Source organism: Numenius arquata, chromosome 3 (genome assembly GCF_964106895.1).
Source record: "Numenius arquata chromosome 3, bNumArq3.hap1.1, whole genome shotgun sequence".
In the NCBI taxonomy this organism is placed as follows: Eukaryota; Metazoa; Chordata; class Aves; order Charadriiformes; family Scolopacidae; genus Numenius; species Numenius arquata.
Window position 1 is genome coordinate 63,655,104 of NC_133578.1, and position 21,684 is coordinate 63,676,787.

The 21,684-nt window shown below is 39.8% G+C and overlaps 1 protein-coding gene across 1 annotated transcript in view; it reads right to left on the reverse strand.

The window, feature by feature from the left end:
* Positions 1–21,684, reverse strand: part of ENPP2 (ectonucleotide pyrophosphatase/phosphodiesterase 2) — a 57,401-nt gene that overhangs the window by 15,540 nt on the left and 20,177 nt on the right. Inside the window, exons 9-15 of the mRNA XM_074144858.1 lie at positions 19,106–19,161; positions 15,116–15,181; positions 14,307–14,379; positions 5,795–5,906; positions 4,343–4,468; positions 1,892–1,923; positions 954–1,081 (exon numbers count right to left, since the gene is read on the reverse strand). Coding sequence (XP_074000959.1) covers positions 954–1,081; positions 1,892–1,923; positions 4,343–4,468; positions 5,795–5,906; positions 14,307–14,379; positions 15,116–15,181; positions 19,106–19,161 — 593 coding nt within the window. The remainder of the gene's footprint in view (positions 1–953; positions 1,082–1,891; positions 1,924–4,342; positions 4,469–5,794; positions 5,907–14,306; positions 14,380–15,115; positions 15,182–19,105; positions 19,162–21,684) is intronic.

Sequence of the window (21,684 nt, forward strand, 5' to 3'; positions counted from 1 at the left end):
GCACTTACAACACACCATGTGTTTGCCTGGCAGCTATATGGGCAAAAAAGCCTACCATAATTTAAAGCTCATAACAGACTACCATGAGCCAAAAGCTGTGTCATCCTCCAAGAACCACATAGTCAACTTTACGCATAAAGACCCAGCTGTTCTCATATTGTAATATACAACATATGTCAAAAGATCAAAGCAAGAAAAATAATATATAATAAAACAGAAAGGGGTGCACAATTCATAAACAAATGAATACTCCTCTCCTGATCACTCTCTATATATATGTGCCAACTTGTTTTTCCTCACTCAATTTTTAGCTAGGAATATTAAAAATTGTCCATTTTTTATAATTGAAAATTCAGAGCCATATGGGGAAAAAACAACCCGAAACAGTTTTTTTTCTGAGCTAAAGCATCCTGGTTTTCTGTGGATTTGTTTTGCAACATAATACAGTGTGGCACTTTGATGGCCACCCTGTCATACCCTTCCACGTGTTCTCAGGCATTCCCCTGCTCTGACAACATCTCCATTTTCTCCCTATTCACCCATTGCATCCACTCAGTCTCTTGTTCCCTATCATCCCCTGGTCACATATACCTTCTCTTTCCTCCCATATTCCCTGTCTCCTGATTGGAAAGAACCTTACATCTCATTAAAAAAAGCTTATTAGCTCCTATACTTCAGCTAATCAGTCAAAAACCACACAGCTGCTTAAGGAAACCAATCTGGGTTTCTACTCTCTATCCAGCTACTAATTTTCCCAAACTTTAAAACAATTTTGTGCTCTGAGCCACATCCCCCTGCACCAAATGTGACTGAACGTCACCAGGAGCTCAAAACTCCTCTTGCTCACAGGGTACAGGAGAGGGATGCTGGCAGACAGGGCAATCCCAGGTGCCTTGTTTCCTCAGAGAAAAAAAAGGCTGAAAATCAAGACGGAAGCAAAAGCAAGAGTCTACCTTGCCACGTGCCATTTGCGATCCACCAGTAAATGGACATCCTCAATTCTTCGGTTGTTAGCATAGTGCAAGCGTTTAGGCAGGTGCTGTTTCAAGTAAGGCTTGAAGTGCTGGTCTGGCTTTCTACACTGAAAAATAAATGGTTAAGCATGACACTGCTGTCGGTTAGCTTAGACGAGCGTAAAACCTTGAACTATGGAAATCAAGCTGTTAAGGTCATTATTGATGATGTCTTGAAAACAATGTGTACATCTAGAGTATGTGGTCCAGCCCTTTCTGTGCAGGATTTACGTAAGACCAGGGCCCAGGGAGTCATTCAAAGATGTATTTGGAAAGCTTCATTCTCATGACAGTCTTTTTGAAAGCATCATGCAAAACATCACACTTACTTAGCTCATAGATGAAGAATTTTATTCTAACTGGACCAAAGCTTAAATTTCAGAGGAAAGCTGAATTCTCAAAATACATCTCATCTGCAGATATATTTAAAGCCATCTGGTTACAAAATTTGATAGTTTTTTAAAGTTAGCTTTTATTTTAAACCCTTTTTTTCCATTAAAAGCAAGGTTATAGTTGAAGGCTATCAAATGAACTTTTTCAGCGTCTTCAAAGTGCTAGTAAAATATTTACCCTAAAAGATTACTTTCCATTTCTGAAAGAACGAATAAATAGACTCAATTCAGGGAGTCAAGATGGTCAGGGAGATTCTGGCTCTGCACTGCCCAAAAAGGTTATAAAAGCTACTACAGCAGCAAACAGTGGAATTTATGACAAACATTAATCTGTACTCATGAAGGGCACCATTTAACACTCTTTATTCATGTTAGTGGTTGGTTTTCCTGCCTAAAGAGTGAGGAGAGAATGCTGAATAATGTCCCAAATTAAGATGTGAAGTGAGCAGTGCAGTACAGAGATACCTCCCAGTCCTAAATACTTACTGTAAGGTTGGCAACAATCACTTTAGGGTCATCTGTTAAGGAAAGAAAAAAAAAAAAAAGAAGACAAAAATATGAAAGATGAACAATTTGCAGAAGACGACACAAGGTAATAATGTAGTTTTATGGAAGCATTCTTCTTAAAAGTTGGATGATCATTACTAAAAGTACACTTTATATATCAGATAAGATACCCTGAATATGAACTAAAGTTTAACTGTATTTCCTTTATTTAGTGATATTTTAGTTGCTTAGGTAATGTTGCTCACTGTTTTATGATTTGGGCCTTAGCTTAATATTTATTCTCTTTTCTGAAAACATATAATTTTAAGTCTTTTGACAACTTTTCTGTAAAATGAAGAATCAAAGACTTTCCTTGAAAATTTTTGAAAGCACATTTGAATGCAACAATGCACTTCCTTAGAAGCAGTAAGATAAATATGCAGCTTTTTTGGTCTCTTAACATTTCATGTATTTCATAGGCTACTACAGAGTAAGAGAAAAGCCACAGTAAAATATTCTGGAGAATATTTTCTGGAGAATACTCTGGAGAGTCTTCGGACTATTAAAGGGACATGCAAGATATAGAAAGCCCCAAACCAGCAACACTCCGTACCAACTCTGTCTTTTTGCAGAGTCGGGGGGGGGGAAGCATTTTTCAGTCCTGTGAGAAAAAAACAGGCTAAGAGAAAATCTTAGGAATTGAAAATATCTTGCTTAACTTGTTTTGGTTGTTTAAGGCACAATATTGCTGAGTTTGAGATGAGCTCTACTGAATCTCAAAACACAAGCTACGGGTTTACCCATTGCAAAGCTGTGTCTGCAGGCCTTGAGGCAGTGTTATCAATAGGAGAATGGAGAAGGAATGAAAAAGCTGGTATTTTGCCATTTAAGGGGGAAAATCTCAGTTCAAAAACTAAGGAATATGCTTCTTTGTTCTATGTTCAAACTGCTGATTTACAAGCAATTGCAAATATTCACAGTAGGAAGCTGTGGACAGAGGCCAAAAGAGGTAAATGGTATTGCGGGAAAACCCGCAGCATGACTCAGAGGTCAGTCAGACTAGCTGGTCTTTTTGGAAGATATTGCCATGCATCCTCCAAAGAAAACTAATTTTTCTCAGCAATTTGGGAATTCAAGGATTGAAAGATCTTAAAAAAAAAAAAATCCTCAGAAGAACTGAAAGATAAGTTTTCAGTAGACTGTGAAGTGCAGGAAATTCAGTCTTTATGGTAGTCTAGTAAGTTGTATCAACGTATGCACTACTTTCAACAGATCTTTATAAACTCATCCCATATTCCTACAGCATAAATAATCAGGTAAATTCGTTTACAGTAAAATAAATACCTACATAAGACAGTATCTAAGAAAGTTTTACCACATTCTTATGATCTCTACTGCTATTCTAGAAATCTTCAGTCTTCAAAGACCAACTTTTTGTGAAATCTGTCCTCAGCCAAAGCATACCCAAGTGTTATGAGGGGGCAGTTGGCCGTCCCAACTATCTGGTCTTCCCCTCTACAAAAATGTTATCATCCTTGTAGCATGTGTTGCAAAAACCATAGGTACTTCTGGTTGGATTGAGTTTCACGGTTTGCATGGTAGCTTAAACTGCTGGCAAAGCCAGGCTTGCCCTGGGACGCTGAACCAGAGCAGCCACGGTGCTGGCACAAGCCCCATCCTGGTACTGCTGCCCAGGAGGTGGTAGTCCTCAGTGGAGCAGTAGGGGCCAGATGGGTCCGTAATACTTTAAATCACAGGGTTAGCTTCACCAGAGGACTCCTGCCTGAGCCCCATGTGCTCTCATCAAAGATCAGCTAATCTCAAACACCGTCAGGGTGAATTCGTAATGGCATGGTACAAAAAAGCAGCAAGTGTTACTGTCAACGCTGGCCTTGAATATTTGCTGCACAGATCCCTTGTATCCTTCAACATCTCCACCCTGTTGTTTTTTACCAACCCACTTCTCATCCGTGCTGCTGCTTCTCATCTATGCCAAAAGTATGGAGAAGCCGCTGAATTAAAAATTAACAATTCTTTTTTTTTTTTCCATTAGCTCAGAAAAGGTACCAGATGCAATTTTTTTTATATCCAATCCATGCAGTGCTGAGCTCGCTCAAGTCTCATTTTCATTGACAGAGGGGAGAAGTGTGTGAGTAAGCTCATGACATGTATGCTGCCACGTGAAACTAGCTTCAAGAGTTCCCACTTCTCCTTGCCATAAAAGGGTGGGTTTCAACCCAGAACATTTCAGCCATCCACTTTACACAGCTCTGCCACTGTGGGATCTGTGAGCTACAAATTGGGAAGGGAGCGAGCAGCTGGTCTTCAGTGGGCTTCCCTCTGAATGTCCTGCCAACACATTGCGAACTTGCACCCTTCGTGCAATGTCAGCCCAAAGAAGGGACCGAGTCTTGTTCTCAGGACATAAGGGGTATAATTAAATTAACTTACATTTTAGGTTATTGCTAGACCTGGGGCGAATTCGCCCTAAAGATCCAGGCAGCAAAATGATATCTTCCACATTATTCAGATAGTTGCTTAAAAATTCAGTTCTTTCACAAGTAGTGTCTTCCATCCCTGCAGAAGGAAAATGCAAAGTTAATCCAGCTTGAAATAAACATGTTTTCCAAAACAGCACAGAAAGAGACCCCAAACAGCTTATGTATTCTTCTCTTTTGGATGACGAATCTTACTCTTGTTTTTTCCAGTCATCTAATTCCAACATCAGGCACTGGTAGGAGCCAAACTAGGGGTGATTTTAGCACTTGCCTACACAAGAGAAATGCCATTCTCAACCTCATAGAAGCAGTCAACACATATACCATGTGCGCACTGACACATCTCCAAACTAAGTTCATGGAAAAATCAGTCTGTTTTCAGTTTAGTGTACTACTTTGGGGTTATTTTTTTTTAAACAAAGGATTTTAAGAGAAGTCACACACAAAAGGTATTGTCTGTTGGTGGTCTGTTCTAAGGCAGCCACAGATAAACAATTCTCTCCTACAGCCGTTTGTGGCGGGGAGGAATGTATTGCCAGTCACAGGCGGTTCTCAGCACAAAACTGCCTCCCCTGGAAATCCTTCCTGCCCCTTGTCCTTCTCTCCCCACAGCCAGAAAGGAGACATATTCCATTTCATTGCTAATGTAGCAGTCATCGTGAGACTTCCATAAACAAAGATCTAAGCAGACCTTTGGTAGCATCATTAAAAAGTTGTGCAAAACCAGGACACCCAAACATGGTCACATTCCTCAGTAAAACTTTCTTTTTCTTTTTGTCTTTGCTACTATTTACTACATCATTTATTGCAAACTTTCTTCTGATGTCTGAAAGAATGAGACCTACCAAATAGTATCTCTGCTTTTGGGTGGCTCTCCACCAGACTCTGAAATATCTTTTTACCATTTTCCTCCTTCCTCCGTTATTTTGATGACCTTTTCCATCCAAGCTGGACACAGTCCTTTACAGATATTCCAGTCTTTCTCCTAGTAGGATAACTTGACCCACTAATTGCCACGGAAGCATCTTGCTCTAAAGTCCTACTCCTTTCTTTAGTGCTACTAAATTGTGTGCTTTCATTAAAACTGCCAAAAAAATTACTCTAGGCACATTATAGCTTTCCGATACATGCAAGTAGAGATGCACTTGGATGTTGTATCCAAAATGCCAAGCTTTGAAAAACTCAAAGTGGAGATGTAAATACCCAGATCACTGTTATGAAAGAGAAGTGTTGTCCAGCAGCAATTAACAGGCGAGCTGAGTGGCCAATCTGCACTTACTGGCTGGTTTGGGGGATTTAAACTACCAGAAAATATCTTAAATGGAACTTTCACTTTAGCCACCTATTATACACACAGCTACATTGCTCAAGCATTTATATACACTGATAAAGAATTTTATTTTACCATGATCACCAACAAAGATGACATTGACACATCGATGTAGTTTCAACTGTTTCAGTCCATCCATTAGTTGTCCTACTGTCTTATCAATCTCTCTGAGGGGATTCACCATCATCTGTATAAATATTCAGAAAGGAAAAAAGTTAATTCTGTCATTGCGGTGTTCCCTCTTCTTCTACAAATGGAGGTCCTTTGGCAAAACTCTGGTAGGATAACCATCCAGGTCAAGAGGCAAAGCCTTGGCTGAGCTGTTACACCTACAATTATCGTACCATTTCCTTTCCTATATCCACACTGTGATTTCACCATGAGAAAGCCCTGCTGAGATGCTGACACGAGACAGCAAAAGATCTTTATGGATGATCCTAGGCCTCCCACGGACACATGTACATTTGGTAAAACAAAGTACAGATATTATAAAAATGCATACGTCTTTGGGGTTCAGTTTCTTTCTTATAGCAATACTTTTAAAAGGCTATTTTATGTGAATGGTTTAGTCAAAACATGAACATGAAATGAAGCTTTGGACTTGGGATTCATATGCCAAGTCACTTAAAGAAATTCACTTCAAAGGACATCTGATAGCAGGACAACAACATGCAAGTCACTTGAGTAGCACATGGGGCCAGGAGGGACTGTACTTCAGCTTCAAAGCCAAGAGCTTCCAACATCTCAAATGACAGTTTTGGCAAAATTGTCAGCAGGCCCCAGAAGAGATGGGTACAGTACTGTGATTTCTTCATTTAAGTTTCTTTTTTGTTAAGAAACAAACGAGAAAACACCAAGACATGTTCACAGGATTGTGGTTTCAGCTATATGAAAATGAAGCATTTGTTACCAGATGGCACAGAGAAGGGAAACATTTTAAAGTAAGATTTTAGGCAGAGAACTCAGATTTTGTTTTGGTTTTGAGAAGAAAATATTTTTTGTTGCCTTTATGCCAACTTCCTCCTTGCTTGCCTGTTTGATTTGGCTGGTTCAAGTATCTACAACAAAACATCCTCCCAGTGACAAAAGGAATACTAACAAATTTTGGATGAGAAAAAACTATATTTTGGCAGAATTTTCAGAGAAGAAAAGATAAACACCACCTTAGTGTGACCCAGAAAGAGACGGTTCAGAAATTCTCCCTCTGCCTGAGTCATTAAGGGATGGATGTTAAACGAGTCTGATAGTTTATAACATGAGACAGGAAATGTCACCTCCCATGTGGCACTATAAATACACGGAGAAGCAGCTCATGCGAGATGGAATCACAGTAGGGAACAGGAGGAACAGTTCCTGCAACATATGAAAGTGGTTCAGGCAAAGGGTGAAATTCAGAGATATTTTAATTTAGGAAAGCCTAAGTAGTCAGTTTAGTTAAAACTGTGAAACATTTTGAGTTTAGAAAAAAAAAAAAATTGTCTGTTTCAGCATTCTTCCACTTCCAAATACAAAGAATTTTTTCAGTGAGTGGGAATTGTATTTTTATGAAACTCTATTTGTATAACATCAATCACTAGGAAATACAACTTTTACTCAGAATCCAAAGCTTATTCAAGGAAGCTGGAAATCCAGATGGATTTCCCATTAATGTTTACCTTTGTCAGCAGGCCTGAGGCTTTAAAAATAATACTAGTTTTTTTAAAAGAGCAACAATACTTCCAAAGATTTCAAGGATTTCAAGTTATAGTAATTTTGTTTAGCAACCCTCTTCACCAATTTAACTTGTATACCTGCAGAGAAACTTCTGAAACTGTAAGAAAGTCAATATAAATTAAAAATCCTGTTTTTGAAAGAAACAGCTCACACAGCCACGAAAGAAACCCTCTTCAACTTTGCAGTTCTCACTACTTGATTCTGTTCAAAGCAGCTCTTAGAAAGGCCCTGACCAATATTTCTTCATCTCAATGCATTGTGTCTGTAATTTTTTAAATTCTTCTATCTTTTATTATTCTACACAACAATCAAGTTTTTCCCCAAATGGTCTTCGCAGCCTAAGGTTGGCTGCAGGTGGCATATTCAGGCAAGGATTTTTTGTGGATACATACAGCTCATGTTCTTTCCCAGATGTGACGTCCCAAGAGTTATTGGTTAACAAATAAAACCCTTGCATATACCTGTCTTCACCTAACACGCTGATACCAAGGCTTTGGAAAGCTGTACAGAAACGTTTCATCTTTCAAGATATATGGATCTCTAAGATGGTGCTACAATAAAGAGTTGGTTCTACTGTGAAAGCATTGTGTATGGGATCTGATAAGTACAAACCACAAGTGGATTCTCGCCTGAGTTTTACCTTAGAAGAAGCTTGATTAGAAGGAAGAAAGAATTTAGATCAACTTGCAGATATAATGGGAACTATTGCGTAATATTAGGATATTTTTTCTGAAATAATAGTGATAAGTTTTCACAGTTGACTTATCAGGAAGAGTTTTTTAGGGGTAAGTCTGGATGACCTTTTCACCCCGAGAAAGGAAGGAAAAAAAGAAAGAATCATGTATGGTCACATCAGCGGGAATATTACAAGCTACCTACTCTACCTCATGCCAGAATGGTATAATTTGGAATGGCAAATAAATGAGTAATTGCAGTATCATCCATACTGGTTATCAGTTCTCCTCTCAGGTAAATCTGTGTTAAAAGCTCTTTGGAAAATTCTTGTTTTCTTGTACCTGATAATTTTTTGCATGTCCCTGTCTGCCATGTCTTTACACTTAAAGAATCAGTCTCAAAATAACTGCTTGGAGTTGAATCACACAACAAATCAAAAAACATGCCCACAAAAAAGCTATTGAGAAGAGTGTTTATAGCCTCTTGTAGGATAAAATGGAATGTCGCAGCTTTTGTTTAAAGCCTAAAGGAGAAATATTTCAATTGTTTATTTGTAGATGTTTTGAATTATTTAGTTAAATTTCTGAAACAAAAATAATACTGAAGTGGTCTATAACCCCTCCTAGTGTGTGCGTTAGTGCCAGGTGGAGAAAAACAGCAGGCTAAGGAATACCCTTTTCCTCCACTTGCACCTTTTCCTGGTAAAGCAATTTCTATTTGACCCTTTTCTTGTGAAAACAAACTGCACCGCTTCTATTGCAAATACAGCATTCAGAAATCATGTAATCAAGAATCCTCTACCCTCCAAGGCCACAAACTGGCTTTAAGATATATATTATTTTTTTTTACAACTTTTTAAAGTTCTTTCCCTTTTAAATTTTATGAGTCACATTTTTAGGACTTTTCCACAACCACGATGACTAGACACAGAATCTCAAATAATCACCAGGCTCCCAAGAGCCGGGGAGTTAAGGAGGCTACAACATATTGCAGAGTTTGTAATAGCTCAGAAGGGTTAGCAACACTGGTAGTGTCTTCTCAGGGATTTATCTGACATTGCCTCCAGCTGATGGCTTGATTTAAAAATATAGAGATTATAAAGATGACTTTCCTTAATGCAAACAGAGTCTGAATCAAGAAACACATAGATAGCTCCCAGAAGACTTGGTATGTTTGGCTGCTTTTCTTTGTGTCCTTCAGTACATTTATAGAAGTTTTGTCTGCAAAATCCCAACCTGAAGCATGGAGTGAACTCCCAAGTTGAAAAAAATAAAGCTAGACTAGTGCCTAAAAAGTGGCACTTCCATCATAAAATTTTGGAACATATGTAAACTTACTTTCTTCCGACGAGCTTCCGCAGCATATTGATCCACTCTATGTACTTTTCTTCTTCTTTTCTTTGGAGCTGCAACTGGTCTTTCCTGTCTCCTCTTAGGAGGAAGCTTTCTCTTAGGTCTCTTGGGTGGAGTAAGAGGGGAGCCATAACTACTCTCCTGTACTGGCGGGGAGAGATGTCTGGACTCAGAAAAAAAAAGCCTGTCTCGACTCACATCAGACAGTAAAGCTACCTGTGCCATCTAATTCTGAAGTATACATACTGTGGCCTTTTCAAAAATGTAGGCATTTGGACAATTTAGGATCTGTCTCTCTTTAAGGAGGACTCCACCAAATTGTACTGAAAGCAGAATAGCAGTTACAAGAGCAGACAGCATAAAAGCAAATGAAATTGGCGTTTCAGAAGATAGGTGGGGCTTCTGGTTTTGAAAATATATAGTTATGTGGGGGTTTTTTATTCCTCAAATATTAATCCATTAACATTATCAAAATTTAAGTACATTTAATTTCAATTTAAGTAAAATTCATTGCGTACAATCTAATGAGTGTCTGTGGTAGAATGCTGGTGGAAACGCAACTAGTTTCCCAGCACGAGTACTAGAGCCTGTCCAGTCCAAATAGCTTTCTGCAAGGTTTCACACACACATTTTTTGGCTGAATCAGTGACACTAGGTGCCCTCATCAGTATCATTAGCAGGTGCCACCATTGTGTGCCAGGCCATGCACCCCACTGAAATCACCAGAACCCCACTGGCCACTATTTGGGGACTGCAGGTCTGCAGGACAGAGCTACAAAGGTGAGACTCATTTAGCACGGAGTTTGTATCCTTCAAATCAGCTAGGCAGGGCATATTTATTAACGGCAGTGCATCGGAAAGCTGCACTGCTACCTGCCTTATTACCAGCTTTAGGGGCAATTTTACAATTTAATTTCCTAGCACTTTCAGTATGGTGTCTTCTTGGGTAATATTATTGTTCATAAATGCACAAATACTACCTGACGTAGGCTTACAGAAGGGAAAAAAAAAAATCTAAGACATAACTGGAAAAACTACTATCCCATTAAACAACTAGCTAATAATTTTAACATATACTATTCTCACTGACTTTAACACAAGTTGCAGGCTCTTGGCACTGCTCAGGATGGCGTGTGAAGCCGTGACAATGACGCCTACCAGGAGACAGTAACTATGCTATGCTGCCCGTAACAGAGCACGCTGAGTGGGCTTGAGAGAAGTCGGACATTTAGGATAATATTTTACTTCTATGTACTTAGGCAGCTTCTCACAGTTGTTCGGTTACAGAGCTATGTAAACAGGGAAGGGAAGGAAGGGGATGTTACCATCTGCCATGCTGTTTCATTGCTTCCAAGGCAAGCAGCTGGAAAGGAGATTCTAGTCCAGTCTCATTCGTCTCTCTCCAGAAAGGCATTTTAATAAAGCAGCACCAGAGTTTTCTGTTTTTAAAACGCTTCAAGCTTTGTGCAGTCCTGATGAGAGGAGCGGCAGGGAAAGGAAGGATTCTCGTTTTACTGTCTCTGAATCGGCTCAGACAGAGCTTCACAATGCCAGAAACACGCGAGCGCAGGAGACCCAGGTCTGAACACTGGAAACGGCCGTCTCAAGACAGCATGTTAGAGGAGCAGCAGGAACGGCTTAGCAATGCCAGATTTCGATGTGTTTTAGAGCTCTTATGGTAGTATATTTCTAGAATATTTTATTTTTTTAAAAAAGTTAGCTAGGAGAAAAAAAAAAAAGCCAAGTTCTTATTAACCAGCCAAATCTTAGTCTTGCTTGAGAAGAGTCAGAACAGAGTTATGGAGGAGGGAAACAAATCCCTCCCTGCTTACAGAAGGGAACTGTAACATCACAAGGGTAACTAGCCAGCCAAAGCTCTGCTTCTTGACCCGGACGGACCAACCTACCAGAGTTCAACTGCAGAAGCACAGAGGGAAAGAAAAAAAAATGCAGAAGTAAATCAAGAGCAAGCACATATTTGATAACTCCCATAAGTACTCCTGGAAACGTAATGGTACCCACTGAAAAACTTCCTAAGGAAGTTCTCAAAAAAAACAAAACAAAACAAAAACAAAACCAAAAACCAACAAAACAAACCAAAGCCAAAAAAAAAACCCCAAAACCTGGACAACCAACTCATTTACACTGAAATTCATAATGTTAGAGGACACGCAAAGGTACAATAGTGGACACTGGCCATCATCTGTATTTCGTTTTTATCAACAGCACTGCTAATTCACTTAGTTTAAATGTATCTAAGGCCCTTTATTTCTAGCTTTTAAGACATTCTGCACATGTCCTGTGAGGCTCTAAGTGCCATCTACTGAAGTCTGGAAGCTGAAAACTATCAGTAATGGATGCCACTAGACCTTTAAGATTATACATTTAAAATACATTTAGAACATTATTTGGTATAATACATTCTATCAAACATTCACTTTAACAGACATATGTAACTTTTGGAGGTTTTCAAGGTATAAACCTATTGCTCAAGCTACTAACTGCAGCAAGAAAAACTCAGCATAAAATCTTCTTCAAAAGAAGAAACAAGCAGTCCATCTTAAATATAACATAGAATTGCTAAGAGCTTGTTTCCAGACATTATTGTTTGACTGATCTGCCTTTGCATGAAGAAAAATGAAGTGGTCAGTACTACTCCAACTGTCTAACTGTTGCCAGCTGTATAAAAGAAAAGAATGATTTCACAGGGAGGTCATGCTCTCATTATCAGGAAGCATCTGAAAGGGATCCCTTTGAGGACTTTTTTCCCAGCTGATTTGTATAGATTTCATAGCTCCTAAAAATGACATTGAAAACAGTGTCAAGAGAAGCAACATAAAATATTTCCTAGCTTTTCTATCCTGAAACCGGGCCCCTACCAAATCTCAGCACCTGTATACTTACACAGCTGTATTCATTTATTTAAATTTCCATTCACAAAGTTACAGCCACTGTTTGAACTGCAAACCCATACATGCTCATCTGCTAACTCGTCTGTTCTCAATTTGCTAAAAATCAATTTCATGCTCTTCTTGTGTTTTACATAAAAGGCATAAATCAATTTATTTATAAAACTTTCATAAGCTATTAATTCACACTTATTAAGAACTTAGGCTTTGCCTTGCAATTAGAGGTCAACCTTCCGATAACCACCCAGAAGAACCCTCAAACAATAAGAGCCTTTGGGGTCTTTTTGCTTTTATAGTGACTTTTCCTATAATGATACAATTACACCTCATTTTTTAGACACTTATAATTAACCTGAAACTAGATTACAGCATTGGATGCTGAACTGGTTTGTTAAAGACTACAATTTAAAGAACAAATTCAATGTCATCATCTTCTTATTCTCCTTTAAGTCCACAGAAAGAGCCCCACAACTGTTCAGAAGGAAGTGGTTGTCTACACACAAATAAAATTAGAGTTGTCAGTCATAAACCACACATAATATTTGCAACAGTCCAGTAATAAGAGGAACTATAAAGCGTCATTAAGTCATTAAATAATATATCCTTGAATCAGAGAGCTCTCATTATTGATACCTTTCTTGACCGAGTCAGACATCCCTCCCGTCCAGAGCCAAATGACAACATGGAGACATTATCAATGCCTGTCAATTTAGCAAGAGCATTTTAACCACTGCTTATCCAGAAAAACGACTGCCTTCTTCCTATCCAGTATGATGTTTCAGTGCTGGTTTGGAATAATTCCTCACACCCGTGGCTCTGGGACCATGGTTCAGACTGCTCCAACAGGGATGCCACCCACAGCAAGTTCATAACTGCCTCAAATTTATTTAAACAAATAATGCGAGCATAATAAAAAAGATGAATGCTGCTTGTCTTTGCTCTCTCCTCCATTAGAGAATGTCTATCAGATGTACACCAAACAAGTAAAAAGCTATCTGGCTGCTCGGGGAGATTTGTATTACCTTCCAAAGGGTAGGTATCCGATACACTCATCTGTTCACTCTTTAAATAGCTTGTATAAAAACTCCTAAAGTCTTGAGACAGCAATCTGCAGACATACATTTGCGCTGAAACTAGGGGACCTTTGCCCGATATCAGAGATCATCTGAGATGCCAGATCCCAGCCAGCTGAAGTAGCAGGATATTTGGGTGCAGAATTTACTTGCCCTCCCCACCAATCCCAGACAAGTGCATAGTCTTTAAATTCGTGTCCCCTGGACAGTGTTGGCAGGGAAGCATCGGTCCCAGCCAGCTACCAAAACCTCAAACAAGGGGTTAACTTCTGTAGTGTTTTGCACATAATTTTTCATTCAAATACCTTACGGTGCTTCTAAACTTTTTCCAAGCTCAGCAGTGCAGTCCTGAGGGAACAGTACTGGCAAAGCTTCCTGAACCCCTGTAGGGCCTATATGAAACTGGAAATAGCAGCTTTTTACCATCCACAACAGACTGGAATTATTACTTTGGCTACTGCAGACTGTCAGCTTTAAACAAAGCTTATTCTTCTCTGCATTTTTCCTCAATACTTTCTGCATTACATTTTTATCACTTTTAAGAAGGATAAATTATTTGAGGAAAGTTAAATGATGCTGTTGTACCCAATATACTGCTGTCTTTGCCAAATAAATCTTTCCATTTGCATTATTATATCACACAGAGAAACAGCCTCCTGAAAGGCACAAGCAGTTCCTTCTCTCAGAAGTGAATCTCACATGATAAATCCTTAAGACAATTACTTTGCTTTCTCTGGCAGAGGGAAACATTCTGCAGAAACGGGTGAAAAAAAGTTGCTAAAAATATTACGCCTGAGCAGTGGCAATTATTCCAAAAATGCATTTGAGCCATGTGCTTTTTCTGCAGAAGAAAATTCGTACTAACCTCTGAGTTGAAAGGACCGTATCTGTGGCCAGCAGCATCTGGTTGTTCAGAGTAGAAAGCATAAACATAAGGCCTGAAAGAAAGAAAGGTCTTGTTCAGGATAGCTTTCCTTCGACAACAACAACCAACCCCAGACCTGTTAGGTCTGGTCAAATCAAGTCAACTTTCCAATCAGAGTTGGCTTTATGGAAAAAGGACTGTTACTCAGTCATGTTTCCATGGTACGATTAAGCAATTAGTTGTTCTACAGTTTTATTAAATCCAAGAACACATGCAGGGAGGCACATGGGGTACCATCTGAGGACACACACTCTTTCTAAGTCTAGTAGGAGAGATCACAACAGCAGCTCGCCTGAGCTTTGCAGCCAGCAGCATGTGGGAACTTGTGTACTAAAAAATACTCATAATTAAAATCTTAACATTTTCCCAGTCCTCAGGGTCCAGTTCTGCAACTGCCATTGCCTGTAAGGTTGTTAAACCATATTAGACTCAGTAGGATAAAAACAATCCAAGCTAATCCATGTAATTAAATGCTTCTTGATAAGAAATAAATTCATACCGTACAGTTATTGAGAAGAATCAAAATGCTGATGGTTAAAAGCTGAGATTAAAAAAAAAAAAAAAAAACCAAACAAACAAAAAACCCACAAAAACCCAAACACAACCCCCCAGCAAATCCTTAAATCAGTGATAGTCTGCAACAGACAAAAATAATTTTTAGAACTAAATTTCCCCTTGATCTTCCAGCTACTTTTAGGGAGAAGACAAGCTTGCAGTTTCCCAACAGAAGGGGACAATAAGTGAATTACCTTTCATTGTCTGGAAGCGTTAGCCACTGCAGTATTGTTAATATTCTGCGCTCATGGGGGATGACACTGGACCACAAAATACAAAAATATATCTTGTTATCACAGAATACAAAAAGCATCCACAAAGTCTCGCTACAAACTGATCCTAACATGATTAAAATAAATCATAATAACATCATTTGCTTTTAATATGCAGTGTTTTCTCTCTTGCTTAATGCTGATTCTTATTTTGCAATCAGAATCACTTCAGATCTCCTGGATGCCCACATACTCCAAAAGAAAAATGACCAAAAGTCTGTAAGTGGAGTCAGAAGTCAAGGTTCTAAACAGCAGTGAATAAAGATCCATTCTGGTAGCTTTAACCCAGATGAACCCTTTTTTACGCATGATGGTGCTGCCACCGGACAGCTGGTGTGAGCAAAAACCTTTAAATTGCTCACATCAGTGTGAGTTTAAATGACCATCCTGCTCTGGTTGTCTTGAAGACACTGGAAAAGTTCTCACTGACTTAATAGTAGCCAAACTGAGGGCTAGGCTGGTGTAAATCAAAACAGAGCCATCTGAAACACCAGGCCATCAGCACGGTGACTTGCACAACTTTGACAGCTTCTCACTCTGCAGAACAGACTCATCCTGTTTCACTGTTTGTATCCTGAGGCTTCTCACTTGGCTGCCGAGGCCAAGTTCATGCTATGAGAATGACTAACTTTAAAAACAGCTGTTAAACTTCCAAGTATCTCATCTTAGGAAAGCTCTGCTGGTCAGTGACAATGCAGTTATTTTAATACAATGGCATAGTCAGTCCAGATTCCATTAGATCAACAGCAGAATCCCAGGGCAGGAATCAAATACGACATCTTCGATTCACCATCCTGAACTGAATTCAACACTCTTTGGAAATGTCTGACAGAGAAATAGACATGCCAACAGCCATTTGAAACAAGTTAGTTTTTAATGCCTTGTAGAAAAAGTGGTCAACAGTCTCCAACTATGCAGAGAACTTTCCGTTGTAAAACAACTATAAAAATCATAATTTATGCTAAAATTTGAAAACAAAGCAATATCATAAAGCAGAATCATAATCTTGGGTATTGTCCAGTTTTGAAATTTTTATTTATTGAGAAATATGAAAAATGATCCGTTATTTCAATTAAGTCATTTGTGACTCAGATGTTTTTAACACTTCTGTTTTCCTAAAAGAGTTTGCTTGAATTATCCTAAAAAACATTGTGTCCCAAATTAAATGACACAGTTTTAAGGCATATATATTTAATTCACACATGAACTGGCTGTCTCACTCCCTTACTGTTGCAATTCATATGACATATCCCTGGTTACCTACCATAACATTTTATATTTCCAAGCCTGCATTGGCCAGGGTGTTTATGGTTACTGTGTAGTTGCAGGACCTAGGAATCACATTAATTTCTTTGTTTTAGAATCATAGAATAAATTGGGTTGGAAGAGACCTTTAAAGGCCATCTAGTCCAACCCCCATGCAATGAACATCTTCCACTAGATCAGGTTGCTCAGAGGCCCGTCCAACCTGACTTTAAACACTTCCAGGGATAGGGCATCTACCACCTCTCTGGGCAACCTGTTCCAGTGCCCCACCACACTCGTAAAAAATTTCTTCCTTATATCTAGTCTAAATCTATGCTCTTCGAGTTTAAAACCATTTCACCTTGTTCTATTGCAACAGGCCCTGCTAAAAATTCTGTCTGCAAGTTTCCTGTAGGCCTTCTTTAAGTACTGAAAGGCCACAATAAGATGTCCCCAGAGCCTTCTCTTCTCCAGGCTGAACAAGCCCAACTCTCACAGCCTTTCCTCATAAGAGAGGTGTTTTATCCCTCTGATAATTTTTGAGGTCCTCCTCTGGACCCACTCCAAAAGGTCCATGTTTTTCCCGTGCTTAGGACTCCAAAGCTGGACACAGTACTCCAGGTGGGGTCTCACCAGAGCAGAGTAGAGGGGGAGAATAACCTCCCTCGACCTACTGGCCACCCTTCTTTTGACACAGCCCAGGATGTGGTTGGCTTTCAGGGCTGTAAGTACACATTGCTGGCTCACGTCCAGCTTTTCAACCACCAGTACCCCCAAGTCCTTCTTGGCAGGGCTGCTCTCAATACACTCATCCCCCAGCCTGTATTGATACTGGGGATTGCCCCGACCCAGGTCCAGCACCCTGCACTTGGCCTTGTTGAACCTCATGAGGTTCACATGCACCCACTTCTCGAGCCTGTCCAGTTCCTCTGGATGGCATCCTGTCCCTCAGACATGTTAACCATACCACTCTGCTTGGTGTCCTCCACAATCTTGCTGAGGGTGCACTTGAACCCACTGTCTACATCACTGATGAAGATATTAAACAGGACTGGTCCCAATATGGAACCCTGAGGGACACTGATCTCCATCTGAACATTGAGCTGTTGACCACCACCACCCTCTGGATGTGACCAATTCCTCATCCACCAAACAGTCCATCCGTCAAACCCATATCTTTCCAATCTAGAGAGAAGGATGTTGTGGGGGACTGTGTCAAAGGCCTTACAGAAATCCAGATAGACAGCATCTGTAGTTCTTCCTTTGTCCACTGATGTAATCACTCCATCGTAGAAGGCCACTGGGTTGGTCAGGCAGGACTTGCCCTTGCTGAAGCCATGATGGCTGTCTTGAATCACCTCCCTGTCTTCCTTGTGCCTTAACATAGCTTCTGGGAGGATCTGTTCCACGATCTTCCCAGGCACAGAGGTGACGCTGACAGGCCAGTAGTTCCCAGGGTCCTCCTTTTTATCCTTTTTAAAAATGGGTGCAATGTTTCCCGTTTTCCAATCAGTGGGGACTTCACCTGACTGCCATGACTTTTCAAATATCATGGAGAGTGGTTTGGCAACTACATCAGCCAATTCCCTCAGGACTCTGCCATGCATCTTGTTAGGTCCCTCAGACTTCTGTATGTTCAGGTTCCTCAGGTGGTCACAAACCCGATCTTCTCTTACACTGGCAGGAACTTCACTCCCCCAGTCTCTGGCTTGCAGTCCATCCACTCCAGAGGTGTGGGAAAAGAGGTTGCCAGTGAAGAACAAGGCAAAAAAGTTGAGTATCTCAGCCTTCTCCTTGTCCGTTGTTGCCAGTTTGTACCATTGTTTTGTAGAGCACAACACTGTAGCTGTGTCAGGTAACCATCTTGAAGCCTAAAGCTATCGTCAGCTTTGTATGCGATACATTTTATTATTACATCCACATGCTATATAATATTTAGAGTAGGAAAGAGCATTATTCCTAATGGAATCACAAAAAAAATAGGCAAACCTCCTTAGTACTTCAGTCTTGACAGTTTGCCCATTTTCTTTGCTGCTGCAATCCTGCTACTAAAATGATACAGAGAGATTGATCCATATAAATTCCTCAGAACTAAGAAAGGATCAAAATTCATTCATTTTTGGTTAGGAAGATACAACTTAGCTGAGACAAGGGAAAATAATTTGGAACCATTAAACCAAAGAATAAACAGCAAAGACCCTAAAGGCTGTCTTTTAGGAAAGGGAAACTGGATATCTTACTCAAAGGTCAGACTAGATTGTAAAATGAGTGAGTCAGTTAGGCTTTTGAGTCAGTTAGGCTGTTGATCTCAGATGACATAAGAGAACAATAAGAGTCTTCCACAAACACTCGGAGGACTAGGAGACACTGCTAGCAATACTAAGAAGGCAAAACACCACACTGTGAAATGAAATAAAGTAATTTTTTACACAGTCACACATCTTTTCTTCAGGCAACTTCTAAAAATCAGTGCATGAACTTAAAGCAGCTGACTGTAGCATTAACTTTAGTTATCAGAAATATTGCACAAATGAAACAAAGGAGGATTACAGGTACAGTCTCCAAGCTACCAGATGCTGAAAGTAAGGAAAATGGCTTAATAAACACTTGCATCAAATTAATTCTGAATTATTTGTTACAAATCTCCAGAAAATAGAGTGCACTTACACAGACCAGAAGAACGTGCCAGCTTTCACCCCTTGTTTGGCTGCAGTAATCCAAATCTAATGAGGAAAATATAAGAGGATTAGAATGTGTTCAGATCTTTAATGACCCTCTGAAATCAAAAGAAAATGTTTTCAAGACACATTCTTCTACCCTGAGGGGAATGAGAATGACCAAACATCAGAAAGGTCCACAGTAAAGCAAAGTAAACAATATGAATTTGTAGCACTACAGAACTAAATTTCTCTTGTAAAGATCTATCCAAATTATCTCAAAACTAACTTCAAAAGTGGTAATGGTTTAAAGGCCACCATTAGGTATACAGCTAGATTATTTCTTCCATTATTTATGCATACTGCAATTTATCCATTTCACAAGCAGTTAAGCCAAAACATAGTTCCCTTACTTAATAATTGCAAAATCTCTGGTTTACTTTAAAACAACTTGTTGAAAATACAACTTGTTCAAAATACATACCCCTCTACCTTGCTCAAACAGACACTCATACGCTGTCATCTGGGCATGCACTATTCAAATGTCAAGCCTGAATTATTCATGCATCAGTCTTAATTGAAGTAAATTTGGCACAGCCTGATGAAAGATCATTTGCACACTGAGCCTATAGTTAACAGCAATTAAATTTGGATAATGTTATATTATTTATAGGAAAACTGGTTATCTTTGCCTTTCCAGTGCCCTGGACACACCCCTTAACTTATCTGTCATCTTCTACTCTTCCAAATCTTACTGGACTCAATCCAGTCAAATTAAAGTCACAGCTATAAAAGATCATTTGTTTTCATTGTATTCTAACTTTTTGTTAATGAATCCCCTTTTCCAGGGAAGAATACATCCATGGTAACTCTATAAAAATGGTGGGTTTCTAAATAAATGTAGCAAGAGCAGGAGCAGAATGACCATGGATTTGCAGCCCACCCTTCTCTGTTTACAGCTGCTTCTCCTCAAGAGTCTGATTTCGGAGTTGGTTCATATTAAACTATGCTCAAGCTGCCACCAAATGGGGAGTCCCCCAAGCATCTCCCCCAGCTTCTGCAGCCCCAGCCTTATACCAGCTGGGTCTATATGGTGACAACGACCACAAGATGATGTGGCTGCAAAGTATCTCCCCCCAAAAAGAAAAAAATATGGCTTTGAATTTATATTGGAACTTGGTTTTGAATTGTTGAATAACAGGGATATTTTTTTTCAAATGTTTGCAGAATACTAGCCCTGACAGGATGGGACAGAAGGATGCAGGTGAACAGGAAAGATGAGGAATTACACCTACAATCCACTGACCGTGTCACCGAGCCCATTCGCTGCAGTCCGAGGTGTGACTGCAATGCAAGGCTGCATCCGCAAGCCCATTTGTGTCACATAAATCAGCACAGGGTACACAACTTCAGCCTGGGTCCTGTGTCTAACTAAGGCAGGAGCTACTCCGTATTCATTAGTGGTTCATGGTCTTCCTGGGTGAAAAAGGGCCCACGCTTAAAGCAATTATTTTTTCTTTGCATTGCAGATTTATTCCTAGAGCAGAACCCTGTCACGGCAGAGAAAAGAGATCAAATACAAATTCAGCATGAGGAGTGTCAGCTCCACTGCTGTTATGCTCTTTGGTCTTGATGTACTTGGAAAACCATTGTCCCTGCAGAGCTGCAGCAGATTTATTTTTCTTTGAAAGTGTTTGTGTTCCTGCAAAGTTTAAATAATTTTGCAGCTATCTTTGGGAAGGTACCAACAAACTAAGTCCAGGGGAATTCAGTATTTGAATTTTACCATCTGTTAACTCTAGTTTGACTTTCTAGTGCTTTCGCTTGTACAGGTCCAAGTGGTCCAGCCTGCCTGGTTGGCCAAATCAGCCCAGCCAAGTTCCACCCTCAGCAGCTGAAGCTGTCCTGTGCTGTTCCTGACTGTTAGCACTGCTGAAATCACCCGTGACCCTGTCTATTTTAGGCAGCGATTTTAAACATGTGCCAGAAGACGTCCTCACTCTGGCCAAGCAAATAAAACAGTAGTCATCTTGACAGAGGAATAATTAGGCCCTATGTACACTGCCAAGGTACCCAGCATGCCTGCAAGAAGGTGGTAGCTATTTTTTATTCCTGTTGAGCATAGAGTGTGCTTAATGAACACCACGTGAAAACAGCAAGAACACCTTTCTGAGCAGGGAGTAATGCAAGCAAGTGGAGATCACTCCTAGTTGAGCACTCCAAAGTGCACCCTCCCTGCTCCCAAATATTTCACCTCGGGAATGCAGCCATTAACTGTTTGGATGAGGACATATGTCTGCTGCATTTGCAATAAACTCAACAGCTAAGACAATGATCTGTTGAAGTCAAAGACCAGCAAATCAAAAGGCCCATATCTGACCACAACATCTGAGAAGTGAGTGCAGATGACTCCATCCTGACTTTGCCAGGCAGAGCCTGGTTCAACTCAAGGTTACAACAAAATACTACTGGACCTCCTCCCTCCTATTTTTTAAGGAGGCGAAAAAAAAGAAAAAAGCCTTTGGTTTACTTAAAACCAAAATAAGAAAATTCAACACTACTCAAAATCACACCTAAAGCTGCAACTCA